The following is a 25,569-nucleotide window of genomic DNA, read 5'->3' as shown; positions in this document are numbered from 1 at the left end:
GTCCCGGTCCCCATTAATTCGGATAATTGGATTTCTACTGTATTGTAATAAAATCGCATTCAAAAAATGCATAAAAGACATCCAAACTAGTGAGGTGCATGGCATCGCGTCTTAAGGAAAATTGCAGGAACTTTCCGTACCGTAATTAAAAATCTTGGTACGGAACCCCAAAAAATTTACACGAAATGTGTACACATTATTAAAATCTCTATAAAAATATCTGATAATTTGATGTACATATGTCCAAAAAACATTTTTGACCGCCAAATGACATTTTTAACATATTTTTTATTGAGAGTCCATAACGCTGGACCTGCCTTCCCGAAAATTTAATCAGTGGTTCATCTTGTCAATACGAGAAAAATGTTTCTTGAATTATTAAAATCGAACGCTCCGTTCTCTTAAAAAACTGAGTTACCGTTTTCGCACTTTTTGCCCCGTATCTTCGGAACGGCTAGACCTGCCTTCGCCAAAAACTAATCAGCAAGTCTCCGTATCAATACGAATCGAATGTTTTTTGAATTATTCAAATCGGTTGATCGGTGTTCCCGAAATCGTCGACGAAAATTTGTATCCGCACACACATACACGCATACAGCATTTTTTTCTAAGGTATGCCAAAACGTCAAAAACCTTTGAAACGTGAAGATATATAAAATTTTCATTTTCGAGTTTTTTACTTACTTATCTACGAGAAGTTAAAAATAATTCGAAAAATATGGTTAGATTATAGATTCATATTTTCGTTAATTTTTACATTTTATTTAGTTAAGCCTTATATTAATTGTTCAAACTATTAACTATTAGATTTAAAAAAAATACGCATTACGTCAATTTAACGAGATATATATAAAATGGCCATAAACCTAGTGTTAAATGAATATGAATCTTATTTCTAAATGTAATTTGAAATTTAAATAATGATAAATATTGAAATCACAGTATTACTAAAGTATTAATCTAAATAATCCCATTCTGTGGAATAATCATAATCAATAATTATAACCAATCAATATATTTATTCAAAGATTAATATTATTATGCAAAGATATATAGTTATAATGTTTAATTATTATGCTTATTTTATTATGTTCTTAGTTCATCGAAAGCAAACCCTGTAACAATTTTACCTATTTCAAATAGCAAATAGGCTATTTGCTATTTAATTTTAATGCTTGATGCAAAAAAAATAGAGTAGAAAAATAAGTGAAATAGAAACGAATTTTTATACTTATGAGATTGGGTCTGGCTGGTTTCGGTGGAGCCACATCTTGTTCTCCAGATGCACCACTCCAAGACATAGCAGCCACACGACGATTTTCGCGACGCATTGTTTCGTTCGCGCTATGTTTTTCTTCCATCAAAATCTCACTACAGAATTATAGTAATATATGAGTAATACATCAATTTAATGAAATATCATAGATATTTGTCCAAAATAGTTACAAAGATTTTATATTTCAGTTATGATGCAAACGGAATATTTGAAATAAAAGTTTTACTAGAAATACGAAATTTTTAATTATGACTTATTTTGAAATAATTCTATTTATTTTAATTAAAAAGAAAGCTTAGGTTACTAACTTCAAGACTTCTTTAATATGTTTAAATGTAGGTCGTTTAGAAGGCTCATAGCTCCAGCATTGACTCATAAGGCTATAAAGTCTAGGGGGGCACAATTGTGGCAGTGCTAAACGTTCTCCATTATCTAGCTTTCCTATAACATCATTATTGCGAACTCCTTGAAATGGTTTCACTCCAAGCATTAAAATCTCCCACATACATACACCTACAAAACAAATGTTTAAAACATCAATACGATACCCATTATAAAAAAAATAACTATAATATATAGAATAAGCAAAAATTACCAAACATCCAAACATCACTGGCAGTAGTAAATCTCCTAAAATTTATTGATTCTGGCGCCATCCACTTGATAGGCAATTTTCCTCTTGAAGCTTCATAATAACTTAGAACTTCACGTGATAATCCAAAATCTGCTAACTATAAATAAAATAGTATTTAAAACTTATACCAATCAAACTATTTATTGTAAAAGGACATGACATAATATTTATACAAATTATTTTAATCAGTTTTAATATCTATAATTCTAGATACAAATAATAAGTATTATATTTGACCATTTACCTTAACACAAGTATGAGCGCTAACTAGAACATTTCGTGCAGCAATATCTCTGTGAACGAATTTTTTACTTTCCAAATAACTTAATGCTGTTGATAACTGATATGTGTATAAAAGAAGAGTGCCTAATTCCATTCTGTAAAATAATTATAAAAAGTATTAATATTATTATTTAAAATATATATAGATGAAATGATTAGTTACTTATATGCTTATTCTGTTGCAAATATGCCCTTAGTTCACCAAATTTAGCTAACTCCATAACGATCCAAATTGGAGGTTCGTCACACACTCCGATTAATTTTATGATATGCGGATGCTCGAACTTCTGCATTATATCTAACAAAAAATCAGTTGAATTATAAAATAACTATTCGAATCGGGTCTTTCGATTATTAAAAAACATACACGCTTCTTCTAGGAACTTTTCAGCTTTCTCTGGATCGTTATCAGTTTTGCAAGTCTTCACAGCTACTTCTTGAGGGCATAAAGGCAATCCTGCAATCATTTTTGGTGTACACACACCTTTATGAACATCGCCGAATTGACCCTCGCCAATTATTTCTAATAATGTTATTTGTGATCTTTCTAGTTTATAATCTTGTGCTAAAAATAAATTGTTCAAATGATTTACCTAAATATTACTTATATAATAACAATAGTAATGTTAATAATCGTCAATCTATAGTCTGATCGTAATAGGGAACAGTCCATGTACTATAAGTTAAATATGATTATAGAAACAAGAAATATAATTATAGAAACAAGACTAATAAAAGTAATTAGCAGACTAAATTTCTTGTTAATGTTTATTATCATTTATATAATATTAACGATACTCGTTTGTGAAATAGATAAATATATCAAATTATATACTTTGAAAAAAGTATATACACGTTTATACATTCACCTGATAATGGATTAGTTAATTTTGATTTTTTTTCATGAATCATTTGCAAACCTCTTTTACCAATTTTGTCTCAAATTTTGACGAAAATCAATAATAATTAACATTGATTCAGTTTTAGTTATAATCGGTCAAGCCTTAATATAATAAATAAAATTTTCATAATTGTTTCGTAGCAAGTCCTGAACCAATATCAATCATTCAAAAACCTTTCAAAACATATAGGCTTAGTATCGGTCAAGTCTACAACTCAAAAGTTAATAAAACTAAACTATGATCCGAGGCCGCCTTGATTTTGTTTAGAGGTAAAGACATTCCAAAGAAAAACGCACTGAGAAACGGATAATAAATTTCAGTATTAAATTTTCAGGTAAGTAATCCTAGTTTTTTATATAATTATATTTATGCTTAAAAAAAATTAATAAAACGAAATAAATACTTGATGGTGTAGAATAATCCCCTTCTTCATCTGGCACATCAGCATAATCTTCTGCTAACATGGGTTTGATATTATTTGTACCAGAATGAGCTGCTGCTGTGTCAGGCTGTTGCTGTTCCGCAATTTGCTGTACTTCCTCTGAAATATAAAGTAAAAATAAACATTTAGACTAATATTAATAATCGCAATTATATTTAAAAAAACATTTACCGGATTTTGTCCAAAGTGATATTTGATTTCCATTAACAAGTTGACAATAACCATCTATTAAATCCGCAATACTCTCTGCCGTCTGGTAAAAAAAGAAAAGAAAATATTGAGAAATAATTAAACTATAATTACAAAATAAAAACGAATGAAATAAATTATCAGAAAAGGTGCAAGCCAAGACATTAATTATTTCGAAAATATTGATAAAATATAACATCAATAATACAATAAGATATTTTTTTATATTTACCTCAAGTGTGTGACAAGATATTGTTAAAGGTTCTTCAGTGCCTTTCACTGTCAGTCTAATAGCAGCTTTTCCTTTGCTATCAGATTTAGTGCAATCCGGACCTATGGTTCGAATACTTTTTACCAGGGCAAAATCGGCTATTTTATTTGGTAATGCTCCACGATGTGTTATATATGAAATTTCTTAAATAAAAAATAATAAAAAACTCAATAAATTAAATATATTGATGATTTAATAATATTATAACTTACCAATATTAGGACCTATCACTAATTCTACTGGTATAGTCCAACCAGATCCTAATGCTACAATAAAATGTTCTTGATCAAATTCAAAATTTCCTCTTAAAATATCAAAGTACCTAAAATAAAAAAAAAATATTGTTGATCATATAATTGTTAGTAAACAAAAATAAAAATTTCACTACGCAACTTACTTGAGCATTGCTTCTGTTTCAGTCAAGGAAGCTACTTTTTTGTAATGCGACTGAATCATTTTGCGTAGGGTTTTTGGTTTGAAACTTTCTAATACACCTTTTGGAAAAAACTTGTGCAAACCAACCTCTCTTTCCAAATAATCTAAACTCGATTTTTTATCCAACGTAATCTAAGTAAGATAATTTGAGATTAAAAAGAAAAAAAAAAACAAAATTTATTATGTTGTTTTACCTGTGGATTATTATAAACATGTCGAATTTCCAAACAACATAACTGTACGGCAACTTCCTGATCCAAATTTGGGTGAGTGTTTTGCAAGTAATCATTTCTAACCTGCAAATACACAATTATAAATTTACTTATTATTAACTAAAATTTATAACTTTCGGTTATTATTAACTTAAACTTTCAAAACACATTGAAAAAAGAACATATTTGACTTAACTTTAGCATGGGGGTGTCCATTAATTACGTGAGCCCTGAAGGGAAGGGGGTGGTCACAAAAAATAGCAAAATATCACGCGAGGGAGGAGCGGGTCTACAAGATATCACGTGTGTTTATTTTTTACCTCAATTAGAAAAAAGATCAAATTAGAAAAAAATACGATTTTTTCTAGATACTAAAAATACGTAATGTTTGATAAGGGATGGGGGGTAATTAAAACATCACCAGGTATCACCAAGGGGAGAAGGAAAAAATTTTCTTAGAAATCACTCAGGTGATTAATGGACGTACCCCAAAGACAACTGCATAGCACATAACTTATTCGTTCGCACCATTACTAAATGAATGATACAATTACCTGATCGTAATAGTAGTGAAATGTCGCAGTATCCCGTTCAAGCATGGTTTTTAGACTAGCGGGTAGATATCGAATTCTTAATTCACATCTCCATGAACCTGGACCGGAACAACGCTCTAACACTTTAGTCATGGAATCATCATGAGACAGCCATACGACCTGAAAAACAATTATATTATTACATTATATTACATTAATTAATGTTATACATTAGAGCTTCTTTATTTATGCATTTTGAAAAATATATTTGAAATTTACCTCTCCGTCTGCTAAATTTCGAAGCCTGAGCGCGTAACATCCAGCAAACGCTCTGGTTCCTGGACGCATACCAGTCACTATCCTGGATATGATATCACGAGCATCGGTCATTTCATCAAAGCACACCATATTAAATTTGTCGTTTGGACAGTGTACTTTAATCGTAGTTCTTTTATCACTTCTCGCCCCTAAATTCGAAAGATAACATTGTTAGGAAATTATATAAAAAATATGAGACATTGATGACTGTTGTATAATTAAATAATACATAAGTAATATTTAAACATTTTTCTTAGACGAGTTTTTTCATGAAAACAATGTAAAGTAAATTGAGCGGTTACTGTCGTTAATAATTATTGAAATCCGCAATAATCCATGGGTCGAACTTACATTATATGTTTGATATACAGTGGTACCCCGACTTACGAGTTTACCTGACATACGAGTGTTTCTAGATGCGAGCCGCCAAAAGAGCGATTCGTTGCTTCGATATGCGAACAAAATTCGAAATATGAGCTTTGGGCGATTAATAGTTTTCTAGAAGAATGTTAATGGCAAAAGAAAAATATGAAAAATTTCGTCCTATCTTAGAAATATTTGAAATATTTGCTGTTTTATGATATTAAATTATTTTATAGTTAATTATTTCAATTATAAATTAATATTAATTGTGTAATAACGATTTACCCACGCGAATGTATAGAGGATTATTTTAACATTTGAAATTTTGACTATGCATAAAAGTGATAGTACAGTTATATATGTTGAGCTCACGTTTTTTGCTTTTTGTACATTTACAAAATATTACAAATACAAATTGGATGTAATACAAATTACATCCAATGTAATTTATATGGGAAGAATTGCTTCAAGATACGAGAGATTCGACATACGAGCGTGGTTATGGAACGAATTATACTAGTATATTGAGGTATTCGTATATATATACATACACATATGTTAAAGGTGTTTAAATTTGATGTTGACATGTATGATTAATGTCTTGGAAGGCGTAACATCAAGTAAAAAATGAATAAAGTAAAGATTTTTAAAACATCTTTATTTTTCCATACGTTTCGGCGTAAAATTCTACGTCATCATCTGTGGTTTTACAATTTTGGAAAAGCAGAAAAAGTAACGTTAAAAACTAAATATAAACAGAGCAAGAAAAAAAAGAACAAGATTTAACTAAAAAGACAGACTAATTATATCTAAATCTTAAATTAAAAAATTACAGAAAGCATTACATACTTGAAATTCTTAGATTATCATTTATACATATTAACAACACAACTTGTGAATAATTAATAATTGGAAACAAGCACTAAATGTCAGTGATTACGTTTTTTATAAAAAAATAATAAATAATAAAATATTATCTGAAGTAAACGCTCATCCAAGGCAAGGTTGATTTCTGCAAAAATTGTAAAATGCAAAACAGAAATTTTTGAAAAACATGTGTTTGTAATAAAAAACCGTTCAGCGATATATGCAAGTGTGTGATAGTGTTGAGTAGGGTTTGTTGGTTTTCAAAAACCGGTTTTAAAAACCGGTTTTTTGACGAAAATTATGAAATTCGAAAACCGGTTTTTTAGTAGAAAAAGTCGGTTTTTACTGTATAAGTGGAAAATGACAAATATAGCCAAATATAAAAGAGAGATGCAAGCGTTTTGATTCTTGGAATCATATTGGTTCAATAGCATTTGGAATCTTATCAGTCTGCTATGGTTCCAAGAAAGGTTTTGTGTTATCTTTTGTCTAATATTATATATTAATTTAGATTTTTATACCAGTGTATAAGAATTTAAATCAGTGTGACTTCTTCTTGAAGAAGTAGCTCCCTCTACTCAATCTTTAAAAAAATGAGTTTTTATCCCTAGAAGCCACAAATAAAAGAATAAAAAATTTAGAATTAGTATATCAGGCTTTAAAAACAATTAAGTTCGGTCGCAAGTAAGAGAGTATTTTCTATTTTGAGAAATATTATGAGTAAACAAAGGACACGTCTAAGTAACGAATTGATAGACATTCTCAATTTTTTGAAATCATGTTTTATTAAACAAAAACACAATTAAAATTTTTAAAATTAATTAATTAAAATTGCTAGGAATAGAAAATACTCGGGGTTTAGCTTAATTGTTTTCACAACTAAAATTGATAGTTACAAGTATGTATCAACATGTAAATGAATGTTTTTGTTTAATGTTTAATGCCTAATTTAATGAATGTTTTTGATTTAAAAATGTATTATTTTTATTTATTCGAATACTGTTCTTTGACTGAGATAAAAATATTTTCATTCTAATATGTGAAAATGATGCATGAATAACGAATAATTATTTTCAAAAGTATTTAATTCAGATAAACTATTAATTTTTTGCTCTACTAGTTAAACTTGAAATAATTTTGTCTACTATCCATAAAATTAAATCGCACTAAATTTGCGGATAAAAGATTTTCTATATAAAATTCGAAAACCTGGTAAAACTAAAATTCGAAAACCGGTTTTCTGAAATGTCGGTTTTTGTATAAACCCTAGTGTTGAGCATAGGTGTTAGGTATTCGATACAAATTGGGAAACATTATTTAAAACATATTGGTAATTTTCGCAGAGGAAGCTGTATCAGTTCGTTTATTAATACTATGTTTGTCCAAAAAATAAAAGCCGATTTCGCAAAGCGTCTTTGTGAGACTTTCGACTCATGATGAAAAACCTTTGCATCATACAAATTTAACTTATGGTTGTTTAGTTTTAAATGTTTTGTGATCATCGTTTGTCCTTGATTTTGGCCACAAAAAGTGAGCCTATTGTTTGTGACGGATTTTATAAGATGTGGGAAATAGGAGTTGTGCGTGAGGGATATACACACACACACACGCACATATATATATATATATATATATATATATATATATATTTATTTATTTATATATGCGTGTGTGTGTGTTTGTGTATGTAATTAAATAATATCGTAGCACAAGAATCAGCACTTACCGTTGCGAGCGGGCGAGCCGTGGGGCGTCGATTTGGCTGAATCGGATGCCATGGTTTTATTACAGCGCGATTTTTCTGCAGAAATGGCTTCCGCATGAACTATCGTTTTGCTGATAGTTCGTTTGTCGTGGGCGCGATCTTTTGCGGGTGAGATCAGACCTGCCCTTCCGAAACAGGCGGACCCCTTGCCATCATTGACATAACTGAAATTAAAAATAATCGAACTACATTAATTTATCATAATTAGAAAAATCTAACATAACTATAAGTTGATCAGTATTAACCAAATAAACTCATAATTGATCCAGCAAATGAATAAGTTTATAATTAATTTAAATTAATATATTCATGCTGAATAGGGGCAGTTTATGTTTTCAATATTATCAATAACATTTTACAAAGTTTTGTATCATTAACTCTTGTTACTGGAGAACAAATAAAATAACAACATGTAAATATAAAATAAACTAGTTGATATTGGTATTTTGCCTTGAGGCAAGTTACATGAACTTAATCACATATCGGGGGTGAATAATCGACTTAATCAATATAAAATAAATTAATTTATGAGTTATTAAAAGTATTCCGAGTAAATTTATTACACATAATTAAAAACGAATGAACACGTTAACTCGGAGTATTTTCTAAAAGCAAATTTTCACAAGTAAATAATTTTTATAAATGAATTTTAGTATGTTCATTAAGACCAAGTACTCTATCGTTATACCAAGTAAATCGTCTAATTTTAATTTTAACAAAAACTATTTATTTTCTCAAACTTTGATGAATTTTTAAAATTAAACTACTTGTCGTAAGACCGTAATATTTTAGTAAGTTCTATAAGACCATGATATATATCGCCAAAAAAGTTTCATAAAAATCGTTTTAAATTTGTTTCAATAGTTAATTACAAGAAAAGGGCTGGTTAGATTTTCACCTAAAATTAATCAGTATCATTCCCAACTAAAATCTATCAAACAGTTTTTGATTTTTTAAAATCGATTCGGTAGTATGAGCTTGAATGTGAACGAAAAGTTCAACACTCTTTTCCATATTACAAAGAAACGGCTCGGCCGATCGTCGCACAAAACTGACAAACAATAGTCCTCATTGAGATACATCAAATGGCTATTAAATTTCTGAAATCGGATCAGGCGTTTTTGAGAAAACGTCGATGAAACGTCTAATTTTGACAAATGCCAAAAAAACAATACCAATTTATGCAAACTTTGACGAACTTTTAAAGCTAAACGAGTTGTCGTAGAGCCGTAATATTTTAGTATGATCTAGACTAGATGACTATGGTACCTACCGTTAAAAAAATAATAAGAAAAATCGCCGAAAAAAAAATTTAACACTATTACAAGAAAACGGCCCGGCCGGTCTCTACCAAAAATTAATCTGCACGATTCCAAACCAATATCTTTCGAACGGTTTTTGAATTTTCAGAATCGATTCAGAATTACGGGCTAAAACGTGGACGAAAATTTTTTCACTTTTCTGCTAATTATAAAGAAATGGCTTGACCGATTGTCGCACAAAACTGACAAACAATATTCCTCATCGAGATACATCGAATGGCTTTTAAATTTTTGAAATAGGTCCAGCCGTTTTTGAGAAAACGTCGATTTACGGCAAAAAATCTGTTCATACACACGCACACACACACACATACTTTTTCCGGGCGGTATTGAGTCCGACATACCAGTCTCGGATGCATAAAGGCATTTCCTTCAATATACAAAAAAAACACATACTTTTTTCAAATTTGGTCTCATTCGATTCAGGATGGCTTGAAACGTCGAGAAAACATAAAGTTAGCAAATCGGATTTTTTGATGAAAACATAAATTTTTCCTTCGGGAAGTTAATATAACTAATATAAATAATACAATAAATCCTGAATATTGACCAAATTAATGCAAAACTCTTTTTAATAAATGTGAATCATTTTAGTATGAACATTTCAACTCTTATTTCAAACTATAAAATTAAATAAATAATTCAAATATGATAACAGGAAAGATAAAGAAACACAAGCTACGGAACGTTTAATTATTAATAATATTCGCGAGCATCGGAAAGAGTATAGTCGTCGATTGCCCGAACAGGATGTATACGGTAATGAATATAAGCAAAAGAAATGATTGATAAAACCATATTGCACTCTTCTATGCGCCTTCAAATGATATTGAATAAATAAGTGAATTTAACAACTAAAAATTATATTGTCTCAAAATAATTACATCGACAACATCAGCGATAACAGGTACCATATAATAATACATGAGTTTGTGTATACTAAATGTTTTCATTACTTTATATATGGGAGACTAGGTACCCTTGTGCTGGGGTACTGCCGTCGTCATAACAGCTAGACTATTCCGATTTTGAGATAGGGTCCAAAGAGAGAAATGAATAAATCTTTAGTTCTATATTATAGAAGTCTAGTAAAATTTAAATAAAATTTAAATACTGAAAAATATTATATTACTGAAAAATATTATAATAGCGAACAATTAAATGCTAAGATTCCATTCAAATTCTGGACTTTATGATACTTAATATCAATTCTTCTGAGCAAATTAAAAAATAGATTTTTTTAAATAACATGAATAAAATGAATAGACGTGCATTAAAACTCAAAATTACAGCTTTAAAATAATTGATTTTGAATAATATTTTTTCACAAACGACAGATTTTATAAGAATAGAAAATTATATGCGATGTTAATATCTTTCAAAATTCAAATGCAGAAACAAATATTTGCATACATATAGTTTTAACTCATTCTGAATATCTAGAAAAATCAAGTATATATATATATATATAATATTATCAACTTATCCTTTCGAACAAAAATTTTGATTGTTATAAATTGAAGTATGATTGTTCGAACAAGTTTCCATTATCGCTTTTAGTCAGAACCTACATTAACATGATCTGTAGACTGCATTTTTTGAAAAAGTCAAAAGTAAGTTTTTTTGTTCGATTTCTGTTAATAATAAAAACTGTTAATTGAATACAGATAGATCACTTTGCTTATTGTTTTACTGTAAGTTGAACATTAGTAATTATTTACCAGCGATTAGTTTTTACTTAGATAATTTAGGTAAATTAAAAGTGACATAACCTTATCATTCTCCCTGTACTATCTATAAAAAGTCAAATAATTATTTTGTGGTTAAGTATACCTACTTATTATATTTTATTATTATAGTATTAAATTTATGTAATTATATAATTACTGCATTCTAAATTTAAAGTTTATTAATATTTGTATATTTTGATTATAGATGGGCAAACGCATAAACTTGTAGATCATAAAAAGATTGAATAAGTTTGCAACATTGCCGGCTTTGATTTTGTTTCCTCATTCGGATCAGTAAATTGAGATAAATCGCTAACAATTTTAAAATTTAGAATTTAGAAATAAAATTTATTTCGAACTATTATTTTTATAACATTGTTAAAGTCTTCACATAATTAGTGTTTGTTTGATGATTAGTTGTATGAAATGCAAAATTTTAATTCTGCTCAAATATATTTTATATCAAAATTTATATGTTCTAGTACAACTTTAACAACTATAATTGGGCTATATAATTATAAAATAGGTACAAAATCATTGTATTAATAAAATTATGATTTTGCATACTGAGATCGTGAAAATGATGACTCTACTAAGTACTTATTAGTCTGCACTTGAAAAGCTCATTTTACCGGAGCATTCGAATAATATTTATTTAGTTTTAATTTAGTTGAACATTATTTTCTGGTAATTGTCAAGCAATTATATATTACTTCATAGTTCAAAAACACATTTAACACAAAAATCTGGTACTTAAATTATATTAATAATTCTATTCAACCAAATATCAGTTTTTGTTAGTGGTTGTTTAATTTTATTAGTAATTCTTTATTTAACGCAAAGCAAACAAAAGCTAGTTTACGCAATATTATTGTCGCCGTATAAATAAAGACACAAAGATCATTATAAGGAAAAGATTCACATAATAGCACGACTAAATCAGGCACAAAGTCGTTAGCCATGAATTTGATGAGCATTGTACACTCTATTAGAAGTTTATTAACTATTCATCTCTTAACCATATCTTACATGAAAATATATTGTACATATATATATATAAAATATATATATATATATATATATATATATATACATATATATATCTTAGTTTGATCACTAGAATCCGAAAATCATACGTGGCTATGTGACTATATATATATATATTATATATATATATATATATATATATATACAGTAGAATCCGCTTAGTGTGACATCGAAGGGACGCCGAAATCTCGTCATACTAACCGGTCGTCATTAAAAGCGTACTGAAGAAAAACTTTTTAATATGCAAATATGTTACATGTTTCAGTAATTTAAAAGAAAAGCCTATACAAATGTTTTAATTAAAAATAAAAATGACACATTAAAATTTAATATAAAATAAAATTGACATAGGATAGGGCGGGGGCACAACGGTCCAATTTGACTTACGGTAATTATACTGTCTAAACCCAATGAACAACACATAACATACATCAAAGAAGCATCTATCGAACTATGTTCAGAAAAACTTACATACATACGTACATAATTCCTAATTATATAAATATTATATTGTTTACTATTTTTTAAACATTTGGTATCTGACCCATTTTACTTCACATACTGGGTAAAGTGGAACAACCAGGGGGCGAACAGATGCAATTTCTTTTATTAAATTTTAAAGGCATTTTATGCTACATTATTGAACCAATGCAAAATCTTAATTCTGTGGGTACATTTGTTACAAAGACAACACAGTATATTACATTGATTTGCTATTGGTCAGAAATATTCATCAGAAGAGCCGGAATAACAATTTATTCAATTAATCTCTTGTAAAATTGCTTTTTTTAAACTTTACTATTTTATTGCTTACACCTTTGCCAAAATAAAGGTTCAGCTGGTCCTTTTTATCGTAGTTATGTGTCGCTTATCTTCTGATAGCAAAGTCATAAGAATTAAGGTGATGGCTGGTTATGAATTTATACATTTTTCGCCCTCTACTATCAAATATAATTGTTAAAAAAATCTAATTTTATTTGTTTATGAAATATCCGTGGTGAGCCATTAATAATTAGTCTACCCTACCCATAAAACATACAAATGTGTTTTTTAATGTAAGTAATCAGTAAATTTTGATTGATTTCTTTGCATAATTTTATTGTAAAAACAGCTCCTGGTGCTACTGTGCACAAAAGACATGGCAATTGCTTTCGTAGACTTGGCCACATCATGTAAAATCATGTCGGTCATTATAATTGGACATATTTTTTTGCAAAAATGGGTCATTATAAGCGACATGTCAATGTAAGCGAGGTCAATATATCCGACTAGACAGCTGTTTTTTTTAAGGAATTTTATATGGAAACCAAATTCCTAGTGCAATGACGTCATATTAAGCGGTCATACTAATCGGATTCTACTGTATATATATTTGTCTACTATATTATATATATTTGTCTACTTTTATTATAAGTTGATTCCTTACTAATTTATCTTCATTTTTTGAATTTGAATTGGAATGATGTTTGTGATTCAAGGATTTTTAATAGTAAACAGTATTATGAAAATCTGTGAGATTGATATTTTTATATCCATCCCAATCGAGTTATCAATCTATAAAATTAATTACAAAAAAAATAATATTATTACTTAGTACCTTTTAGCGCATCTTTTGAATACCCACGTGTCCGTAGGTATGGCTTTAACTCCATCTGTATTTGCCCGTCCGCTAAACAGGCATAAATTCAAACTGCGTGGCCTAGACCTTCTTCTTACAATCGCCCCAGCGGGAGGCTTATTTTGTTGACAATAATACTGATCGTTTTCGTTTAGTTTTTTACTTTTATTTAGATCATTTTGACACTTTTCCATCAGTAAAGAATCATTGCAACGATTTTTGATGAATAATTCTTCAAGTTCTCTTATATTGTCTTTTTTATGTTGATTTAATTCAAGTTGATGTTGCTGGTTCTTATAATTCTGATGATTTGTTGGCGTTGAAGATGAGTTTGGAAAACTTCTCCTAACTAAATCTAACATGCCACCCACGCTGACCCTTTTCTCGGCCAACATTATTTTCAATATTGTTTAAAGCCGGTAATCGATTTCGTTCACTGATTTCCACATATAATTTCACACGATAAACATGAGTCAAGTATGAGGTTTAATACACTGTTCTTTTTAGAATAATAGATTATGTGGGATCGTCTTTAAACTCATTCATGACTGCGGAAAATAGTTTAATGTTTTATGACACTCGCACAAGGGTTATAAGAGTTTTTGTAACTTTAGCGGTGATTTAATATTATATTTATAATTGATAGGTGTTCATATATAAATTTTAACTATTAATAAAAAAAGTAAATTAAGGACGATTGTATATATACAACTATGTAAGGTCATGATACTAATTTTAAGAAAAGCCTATAAATTAAGCCAAATCCATATATTTTGGTCTATATTGAGACCGCCATTAAGTGGAATAATTTAAAAAAATCTATTTAAATCTAATTAGTAACAAAATCAAAAAGATATTATTTAAATTAAACTAAAGCTCATAATAATGTAATTTTTAAAGATATCTGATTCTAAGATCAATTCAAAAAATGTAATGCTATAAAAAATAATTGAGATATTTATCAGCGAATATAATTAGTTAGACAATATCAAAAGGATTGATATTAACTGCATTGATAAGTAGCAGGGAAAATGTTTTTACTATCTAGCAGTATGCTTTTATTTAGAGATTCTAAATGCAAAAATGTGTTCGACTTCAAGCACTTACGTGCGTTACTGAGAACTAGGTGTGCAAATTCACCCTTTAAAATCACGACTCGATTTCTCGTCAATTCTTATCAATTTCATTGACAATAAAATATTGAAAGAAACTTTGTTGCAGAAACCAAATCGTCCTTATGTACAATATTTATACTTCTTTTACCTATGGGTACAATGACAAAATACAAGTTAATTAAATAGACATTTTATATCGAATGTTTGAGAAACAATACTGTAATCAATTGTGTCCAACATAGAGTGATAATATATTTAACGTTTCTTCGTATATTTGTTGATGTACCCGCGGTAACCAATAATTTAAGTCAAGTTGCAGGCGTGTGCCAAGGACAATTTATTACTCCGTAAGGCGGGACACTCTATTTCAGATTGAACTTCTGGAGTATATTTTGGGAAAAGCTTACGACTAAAAATACAAAAAGTCACAAATATCAAATCTTGAAAAAAACTGTATCAACATGGTATAAAACATTTGTTATTAACTTCCTGCAGAATAAGCTATCGAAATCGCAAAAAAACGAAAATATTTTTTATGATTAAAGACTTTCTGATTACTTTGTTATAGTGATCATAGAAAATTGAGACCATTTATTGCCTTTAGGTATGTTTCGATCGACAGTGAATCAAGTGATTCTAGAATGTAACAGAGCACGAATAAAAAAAATACTTTCACAAAGAAGCATATTGGATACATATCGCAATTTATCTAGTCAAAGGAGATCACGATACAAGAACACTGAAAGCAGATATGACAACAAAAGAGTCGTGATTTTAAAAAAGATATGCTATAAGAACGCTTAGTAAATATGAAAATCGAGTATATACCCAATTAAAAAGTAAAAAATTTTAATCATATATTTAGATAAATTATATTTAGTAAAACAGATCTTTATTCATTTTATAGATTGTATGTACCCTATCCTAAGAAGGTACTTAATAAGTAAGTCATGTTATTTATATAAAAAAATCTATCAAATCTCTCCTGCAACATTTAGTATTAAATTATTATTTTTCAATTTTTAGCAAAAGCTAACCCACTAAGTAACGTGTAAATATAGCAAAAATCATCTAAAGAGGTAAATATGTATTAGAAATGAATCTTGCAATCTTACATTCCTTACAAATTAAATGATATCTCTTAAATATAATAGAGTTACAATTTTAATTATTTATATTAAAATTACACAATATAAGGTTTGATATTAAAAAATATTCGACAGTTCAAATAACAACGCAAGTTAAATTACTTTTCTTAGAAATATTTTTAACTTTCAAGTGAAAATTTCTCGATTATAGAGATCTATTTGTAAGATCTAATTTTATAAATATACATGTACAACTATTTAATATCAATTCTAAACATAGTATACATACTCGTACACAGTAATATCTGTTCGAAATCTATGCTATAATAATGATAATCTTGGAGAGATCGCGTTTAGATTGTGCAAATGCAGTATCATTTGCAAAAGTGCAGCAGCCGCGATTTAGATATATGTGTCTACTCAAGATTTTAAATATGAAGAAAAGTGGCCTTTAGTTAATTAAACAGAATATACAATTTAGTTTGAATTTTGTTAATAATAAACTTTTCGGAAATAGTAAATAATGATATTTATAAATAAAAAATATTCTCAATCGTATAAATCAATTTACAAAATTTTATTTATTCATAAACAAATAATTTCTGATTTTTTTGTAATTTTGAACGTAATATCTAATAAATATTGTTGAGCTGCTATTGATCGTCAGACTTATTAGAACCCAAAATTTAATCGACAATTAAAAATCATAAATTTATTTTTATTTTATTATTTATATACTTTCGAATTATATGGCTTATACATAAATAGCTCAAATATATGCTACCAAATAACAAAGTTACTAGTAATGAGTAAAATGTGTTAAAAATTATTTTGAAAATAATTTGAATCATTTAGTAAAATAAATAAAAAATTATATTGATCTTATGATTTTGCAAGCTGCACATGAAAAATTTTATCTTTATTATCTTTTATAAACATTAATAAATATTAAACGATCACTAAACTAGTTGAAAGTGGTCAGCAAGTTAATCAACCGAAATTGAGATTTAGATATTTAGATAAAATTTTCAACTTTTTATTTCGAGAATAAAATTTTCAGTGACAACTTTTCACTTTCAATTAAATATAAACATTGCAATTTCCAATTGAATTTTCTCAAACACATTTATATTTTCTGTAATTACATTAATTATAATTAATTAATTATAAAATTGCAGTTCATTATTCCAAATATTAATGAATTGACAGTGTTAGACTTATTATTACTTATTATTATTTTACTTATTAATTTTATTATTATTATTATTTGCTTTTATTTTATATTAATTCATCATAATACGGATATCATTTTAATGTAAATACTATCCTTTATTTTGTACTCTATTTTATTTATATTTATATTATTGTTCATTAGTGTTACTAGATGTTATATTATTTAGCAGTTGTAACAAATATTGTAATATTAAAAAATATCACAAAAACAACTTTTGGCACAAATTTTGACTATAATAATATTTTTTCAAACTTCGATGAATTTTTTGAATTAAACTACTAGCTGTAGAATCATGATATCTACTAAAATAAAAAGTTTTTCAACAGTTAATTACGAAGACACGGCTAGGCCAATCTTTGTTCCAAATTAATCAGCACGACTCCCAAATAATATCTTTCAAATAGTTTTTAAAGTTTTAAAATCGATTCAGACTTTTCGGCTAAAACGTGGTCAAAAAACTTTCCACTTTTATACTATTTACAAATAACTGACAAACGACTGCCCTTATCGAGTTACATTGAACGGCTTTAAAAATTTTGAAATCGGTCCAGCCGTTTTTGAGAAAACTTCGACGAACGGTAACAAATCTATTCATATTATCTATACACACACATATTTTTTCCAAATTTGGTCTCATTTGATTCAGAACGGTATGAAACGTCGAAAAACATAAAATTAGCTAATCAAGACATAAATTTCTCCTTCGGAAAGTTAATAATAATAATATATTATCAGCTCTCTCATTATATCTTATTATACATATAAATTGAGCAATAGTTTTTTGCGTACATTCGCCGCACCTCGTTCGAGCGTGTTTGTTGATATTATGTCATCTGTGTGGTACTGGATCGCGCCCAGATGTTTATTGCACCTGACATAAGGTGAATTTACGAGAACCGAAATATCAGACAATTATGGCATTTCACGAAAATCGCGGAAGAATCATCTAAAAGATAAGGTTACAAATCTGCAAAAGTTATGCCAAATAGATGTCGATATTAAATATCAAAAAATGCTGATTGGCAATGCCGCTGAAAATTTACAGGTGGATGAATAAGTTAGTTCAATTAGCAATAGTTTAATTAAATGCACAACTTATATGGTTTGGTCAATTAAATTGGAAAACTCAAAAGTAATGAATGATAGAATTAAGTATACTAAAATTACTCTTGTTAGTGTGCGTTACAAAATTGGTGCTCGAGAGATAAGAGCTGTCTATGATCATGATAGTGCAGCAAATTCAATTACTTGAACTGTAAAAGAAAATTATTAAAATTCCTACAAATATAAAGTAAGATAGATATTAGAATTAACAAAATAATTAAAAAACTACACGTTTCCACAAAATTCACAGCTAGATGAAAAAGTTCAATATGCAGAAATTCCATTAAATGCATTCTTACATGATTTTGCCACAATAATGGAATTAAATTGTAGAGCAAAAAAAACTAATAATATTTGGAGTGAAAGAATTAAGTATTTTAAAATAACTGCAGAGACAAAAGCTTACTAGGATCATTATAGTGCAAATTTAATAAATCGAATTCTGAATGAATATTATCAAAATTTCTATAAATATTTAGTCAGATTAAAAAATAATTAAAAAACTACACGTTTCCACAAAATTCACAGATAGATGAAAAAGTTAGTTCAATGAGCAGAAGTTCCATTAAATGCATTCTTATATGATTTTGTCAATATAATGGAATTTAATTATAGAGCAAAAAAACAAACAACATTTAGAATGAAAGAACTAGGTATTATAAAATAACTACAGAAACAAAAGCTTACTATGATCATTATAGTGCAAATTTAATAAATCGAATTCTGAATGAACATTATTAAAATTCCTATAAATATTTAGTCAGATTAAAAAATAATTGAAAAACTACACATCGTTACAAAATTCACACTTAGATGATAGTTAGTCCAATGAGCAGAAGTTACAATCAATACACTCATATGATTTTATCATTACAATGGAATTAAAATGTAAAACAAAAAAAAACTAATAACATATAATTAATAATAGAATTAAGTAGATTGAAGTAATTAAAGAGACGAAAGCTTATAATAATCATTATAGTGCAAACTTAATTAATTGAATTGTGAAAGAAAATGATTAAAATTCGTATAAATATTTAGTCAGATAGATTGTAAGATTAAAAAATAATTGAAAAACAACACATTGGCATTATAAACTACCAATGCAAACAATGTCCAAAAATTAAATGCAATGTAAGTTTCCTAGCTCCACATTTTTCCTAAGCTGAATGACTTATTTTGAACAGCTAATTACTTGCTTCTACAAGACTGTATTGTTCTATAATTGTTTTAGATTTTTGATAATCATTTTATTGGCCTCTAATCTTGAAATTGTGTAAATTAGATGTTATAGTCGTCCACATGTAAATGTTATATTCTACATAGTAATCACAACGACAGGGTTCTTCTATACATATAATGAAACAAAAACATTTATCTCAACGCTCATAATTTATATTTTATTTTAAACAAGCATTACTAATAATTATAAAATGACAATGATAATTGAGTGATTAAAACCTATAAAGGATAAAAAATATGGACATAAGTATTGGTGTCCCAAAAAACACGCACTACTGATCTGAACTTAATTATTGCTCACTTTTCTATATATGTGTAAATGCGTTAATAAAATTTTATGTTTTGTCACCTGATGAAGATGAAGATAAAAACAATGCAATAAACCGCTGATCTAGTTATACGCTCATTTTTTGTATTTTACTGTCACACGTATGACCCTTTTTTTGGCGTCAACTTTTTCTATGGTGTGTTCGATTGTAAAGAATAGGTGTATAAAAAAATAAATACAAATAATTTTTTTATGTTCGAAAAGCAACGAACAATGATTTGTAAACGTTTATTTGGTGCCCATTCACCTCACATTTATTTGTATGGAATCTGTCATCTCTGCTTTCGGCATTTATAAAGATGCCACATAAGATTTTTTAATATTATGCTCCATTCGCATTCGTAACAGGTCTGTATCTTTGTTCACCGTATCACGATTTATGAACGACAAAAGGTCAGAAATCCAATCTCTCAATGTAGCTAGAGAACGTCGACATTGTTACTTATTGCGATTGGCTTATTATTGCGAAGAATACGGAATTATTGTTGTCATCATCTGATTTTAATTATGCCCATTATTTACGATAGCGACTCTTTCGTCCATGAGAACGAGTCTCGTTATATAGAAGATACTTGATACTTCTCTAATGAAGTAAAAGTTCAAGACGGATTGCGAAAAATTATCTTAAGAAATAATAACGATTTGATGTAATTGATACATGTTATTTTCAGGGATAGATTAGATCATAATAATACAAAAGAAAGAATAGACATATAGATTTTAGCAAATTAATTTTAAAAAATTTTAAAAAAATATTCATAGATATGTGACATCTGTTGATGTAATGGTCAGAAAATAGAAACGTGAAGTTCAGGTTATTAACTTCCCGTAGGGTAACTTACAGTAATGGGCCGAAAATCGAAAATGAAAATTTTTGCATATCTTCACGTTTGAGAGGTTTCTGAACATTTTGGTATACCTCAGAAAAAATGGATGTGTGTGTGTATGTACGGAGACAATTTTTCGCCCATGATTTCGAGCGTACGGATAAACCGATTTCAAATATTCAAAAAACAATCGATTCCTATTGATAGAAAGGCTTCGGAGATATGGAGCAAAAAGTGCTGAAACTGTCAGTTTTTAAGAGAACGGATCAATCGTTTTGAATGATCTAAAAAACGTTCGATTCGTAATGATGGGAAGAAGTCGTGATTAGATTTTCGTCCAGCCCTTTCGGAGATAAAGAGCTAAATGTGCAAAAATGGCAGTTTTTGAGAGAACTAAGCATTCGATTTCAATAATTTAAAAAAACGTTCTGCTTGTATTGACGAGACGAAAAAAACTGAATATCGAAAAAATCCTAAACAGCACTGATATTGAAGTTAGCTTTACAATTCAGTTTATATATAAGACTTAGAAATATTAGACAATGTTTTTCATTTTAAATCCGATTGATAAAGTTTTGTTTATTTACTTTTTATAAAATAATAATAATGAAAGTTACATTTATTTATAATAATTGAAAACATTTAATATTCCTCGAATAATTTATTTTTATACGGGCAGTTCCAGCAATTTGCGTTACGTCGCGATGCCACACATCACTAGTTTTAAATTTTAGTAAGTAAAGGTAACCAAAAGTAAATTAATATAAACAAAAAAATATAAGCAAACCCTAATGAGACCTATTAAACCGAGTCATTTTAGCAGCAAAAATATTTAAAATAAGTTAAAAAAAATAAGATAAATATTAAACATACTCCATAAGGCAAAATTTTATTCATTTGCGATTGAAAAATGATGCTGTGAGCCCTATTTGTATTTGAAACGATACCAAACAGCGCATAAACATGTCAGAAAGTTCCATTCTAATACACTAAAAACTAGTTTATCGCATTTCGCATAAATCACAGCTGGAAGAGTAACAAAGTGACTTTTAGCACTTAACGCTGTTTATTCCCACCATAGATGCCTTCAGCAATCCAGAAATATGGCTAAGGACAACAATGATCATTTAAACTTCAACGATGATTGTAATGGTTTTGTAATCTGATTTAATTTAATGTACTACAAAATTATATCCGAAGATTATTTCATAAGAATCAAGCATATGTCTAATCAATCAAGCCGTCCAGAAGTATTCTAAAGAAAAAAGCTGTACTAATGTTACAAAAGAAATCCAAGAAACAATTTCGACCATGGAATGAGTGTGGGTTGTAATTGAATTAATTTTAACGTGATTCACAATTATCTAAACAGCTTATTTTTATAAATATTGATATAAAATAGAAAAACATTATCAGTAGGCAAATGAAGCAAAAGCAGGTTCACAAAATGTGAATAAGATCTTGTTTTATAATCTGTGCTTTAAACTATATGTTTAATATATATATATATATATATATATATATATATATATATATATATATTAAATGCCGCCGAATAAATATTTCAAATGAAAACAAAATTGTTTTTTTCAAAACTTCAATTATATCTGCATACGAAGATCGTCAATTATTAAAATGAATAGATAAAGATTATAGGTACATAATATTCTTCAGCAAAGTTTTTCTATCTCGCATGGCAATTTGATCCTCTAGATATAGATAATTCATAGAGAAAGGAAGTTTAGTAATGCTTTATATACAAATGATCTTTTCAGTTAAAAGTTAGACAAAAATATTTCACACAAATGTTATTTTAGACTAGGGCAGCCATCAATTTCTTCAGATTATACATATAACTTGATTTGAAAGACAGTTGCTAGAGCTCCTTAAACTTTCAAGATGCTTTACCTCATCTACCCATTGCTACGACTTGAAAATATTAATAAGTTGAAATATTTTCATTCATCCAAAAATTCCAAATTTTCAATATTCAATAAAATTGCAATAAAAAAATGATAAATTATATTCAAATCTGTCTTGACATACGTCCCCGTTTATTTATCATTAATCTTTTATAATGAGTTTTATTTTCATATTTTTAAGTATCTTCAAAAAAATCTTTATTGCTTTGATTTCACACAATAAGCAAATTGAGTTGGTTAATATTTAGGCTCAGTTCTATATGAACAAACTAATCTTTCGTACGAGAATTAACCCTTTCCACTCGGGCATTTCAAAATTTGTATGTAATTTGTCACCGGAGCGGCGGCCTCCGAGTGGAAAGGGTTAAAAATTTGGGTGTTGAGCTTGAATGCAAGTAGACGATATATATTAATATTAGAGAGATTTAATTACGTATAGATAAAAAACGGTCTGTCAAAGCTGTATGACAATTTATTTCTTGTAAATCTACCTATTTATTGCAACTTATCAATAAAATAATTCAAAGAGGAATGTTATTAAATAACGAACTCAAAGAACAGCAAAGAAGCATCTGCATAAAAATAGCGGTGTCATAAGAAATAAATTGCGGTTGCATTACATAACAGTCTAATTTTTGTTCGCAAAGTTGTTTATCTTCTAACAAATAAAGATTATTAAAAAAAATTCAAACAAATTTAGCGCAAAAATGATGTTTGAACAAAAACATGCATGAAAATGTTTAAGTATAATGACAATCAAAGAAAATAATAAAAAATATGAAAAAGACAACTACGGATATAAGTTTCACAAAAGTAATTATTTTGAATTGAAGAAAATGCCATGAGAATACGCAAAACATATTTACACAGCTAATTCCAATTCTCATATAATGGTAACTTATCTACAAGACTGTACAAAATTATGAATCACTGTTTGAAATACAAATATGAAAAAATAAGAGGTTATAAAGCACTATGAAAATAGAATAAACGTTAATGTTTAGTGTTTAATTTATATTGTAAAGAAGTGTAAACGTAATATATTAATCTGTAATAAAGTTTGCTCTTTGGTTGCTCTGTATTTTATAAAATTGGACCCCACATTTTGGTCATTTAATAGAACTAAGATTTTTATTGCAACATAGCATTTAATTAAAAAATGCACATTTTTCATTTATAATTTTTCACAACATCAAACCTCAACGAGTGCTATACGAACTTGTTCACACAATATACGCATAAAAAATATGATCACATCACAAATGCATACTGACACTATCTCGCGCGATACGAGTGCATTGTGCAACACTGTCCACTTTTATAATCACATAATTTAGATTAACATTTATGTAAATATTTATGGTGCTAAGAAGAAGAAAAACTATAGTCTGCAAAAACAATCGTTCGCACAAAAGTCATTAACAAACAATTGCAGGAGAGCAGAAGATTATAAAAAATAGGGATAACTCCCACGCATGATCAAGTCCGAAACGATGCGTGATGTACAGTTGAATGTCGCGCTCTTACTGAATGGACTCATGCCTGACAAAGGCCTCGACGCTCGGTTTCTCAGACTTCCTGGGGCCTGGTGAAGTAGATCCCACTCTCCAATGGAATCAAATGTTTGCAGGAATATGAAATCTCCACATATTAGTTATTGAATTAGTTACCAGAGATACTGGTAATGTTAAGTACAAAATTAGATTCGAATTAATTTCCATTAAATTTTCGAAGTTAAGCCTTAAAATCTTTTCTAAACCAATAAAAGATGTCTCATTATTTTATTTTTTCTCTATAAATCGCCCTTAGGCGCTCTTTTATTTGCAAAGAACTATTCAAATCTAGTTTACGATACTGCTATCAATGTGAAATACTACAATTCTCTATGACGTTGAACAAAAGGTGTTGACAAAAAAAGCAGAAATAAGTTTATTTTTTTCCCCTAGGGTAAGTTATAGTAATCGCAAAAAAATCGAAAATGAAAATTTCTCCATATCTTTACGTTTCAAAGGTTTTTGAACATTTTGGCATACCTTAGAAATAATGGATGCATGTGTGTGTGTGTGTTGTATGTCTGTGTGTGCGGATACAAATGTTCGTCGACGTTTCGAGAACACCGATTAACCGATTTGAATAATTGAAAAAACTTTCGATTCGTATTGATAAAGAGACGTGCTGATTAGTTTTTGGCGAAGGCAGGTCTAGCCGTTCCGAAGATACGTGGCAAAAAGTGCCAAAAACGGTAACTCAGTTTTCAAGAGAGCGGAGAGTCCGATTTTAATACTTCAAAAAACATTTTACTTGTATTGACAAGATGAAGAACTGATTAAATTTTTGGGAAGGCAGATCCAGCGGTTATGGACTCTCAACAAAAATAAGTTAAAAAAATGTCATTTTGCGATCAAAAATGTTTATTGAACATGTGCACATCAAATTATCAGATATTTTATAGAGATTATAATAATGTGTACACATGTGTAAATTCTTTTAGGTTCCTTTTAAT

At 28.4% G+C, this 25,569-nt stretch overlaps 1 protein-coding gene across 1 annotated transcript in view; it reads right to left on the bottom strand.

Annotated features, from left to right (window-relative positions):
• Positions 1–955: 955 nt before the first annotated feature.
• The window catches only part of LOC113371202 (focal adhesion kinase 1-like), a 60,549-nt gene continuing 35,935 nt past the window's right edge, over positions 956–25,569 (bottom strand). Inside the window, exons 3-18 of the mRNA XM_026611845.1 lie at positions 8,451–8,653; positions 5,456–5,643; positions 5,198–5,356; positions 4,626–4,727; positions 4,394–4,563; positions 4,209–4,318; positions 3,958–4,139; positions 3,708–3,789; positions 3,498–3,635; positions 2,560–2,757; positions 2,360–2,490; positions 2,155–2,289; positions 1,872–2,007; positions 1,585–1,789; positions 1,232–1,371; positions 956–975 (exon numbers count right to left, since the gene is read on the bottom strand). Coding sequence (XP_026467630.1) covers positions 956–975; positions 1,232–1,371; positions 1,585–1,789; positions 1,872–2,007; positions 2,155–2,289; positions 2,360–2,490; positions 2,560–2,757; positions 3,498–3,635; positions 3,708–3,789; positions 3,958–4,139; positions 4,209–4,318; positions 4,394–4,563; positions 4,626–4,727; positions 5,198–5,356; positions 5,456–5,643; positions 8,451–8,502 — 2,148 coding nt within the window. The 5' untranslated portion in view covers positions 8,503–8,653. The remainder of the gene's footprint in view (positions 976–1,231; positions 1,372–1,584; positions 1,790–1,871; positions 2,008–2,154; positions 2,290–2,359; positions 2,491–2,559; positions 2,758–3,497; positions 3,636–3,707; positions 3,790–3,957; positions 4,140–4,208; positions 4,319–4,393; positions 4,564–4,625; positions 4,728–5,197; positions 5,357–5,455; positions 5,644–8,450; positions 8,654–25,569) is intronic.

This window comes from Ctenocephalides felis, unplaced genomic scaffold (assembly GCF_003426905.1).
Source record: "Ctenocephalides felis isolate EL2017-DRISC unplaced genomic scaffold, ASM342690v1 CF-g0.4_SCAFFOLD_01492, whole genome shotgun sequence".
Classification (NCBI taxonomy): domain Eukaryota; kingdom Metazoa; phylum Arthropoda; class Insecta; order Siphonaptera; family Pulicidae; genus Ctenocephalides; species Ctenocephalides felis.
The sequence above is the reverse complement of the archived record's forward strand: the minus strand, read 5'-3'. Positions and strand labels throughout refer to the sequence as shown.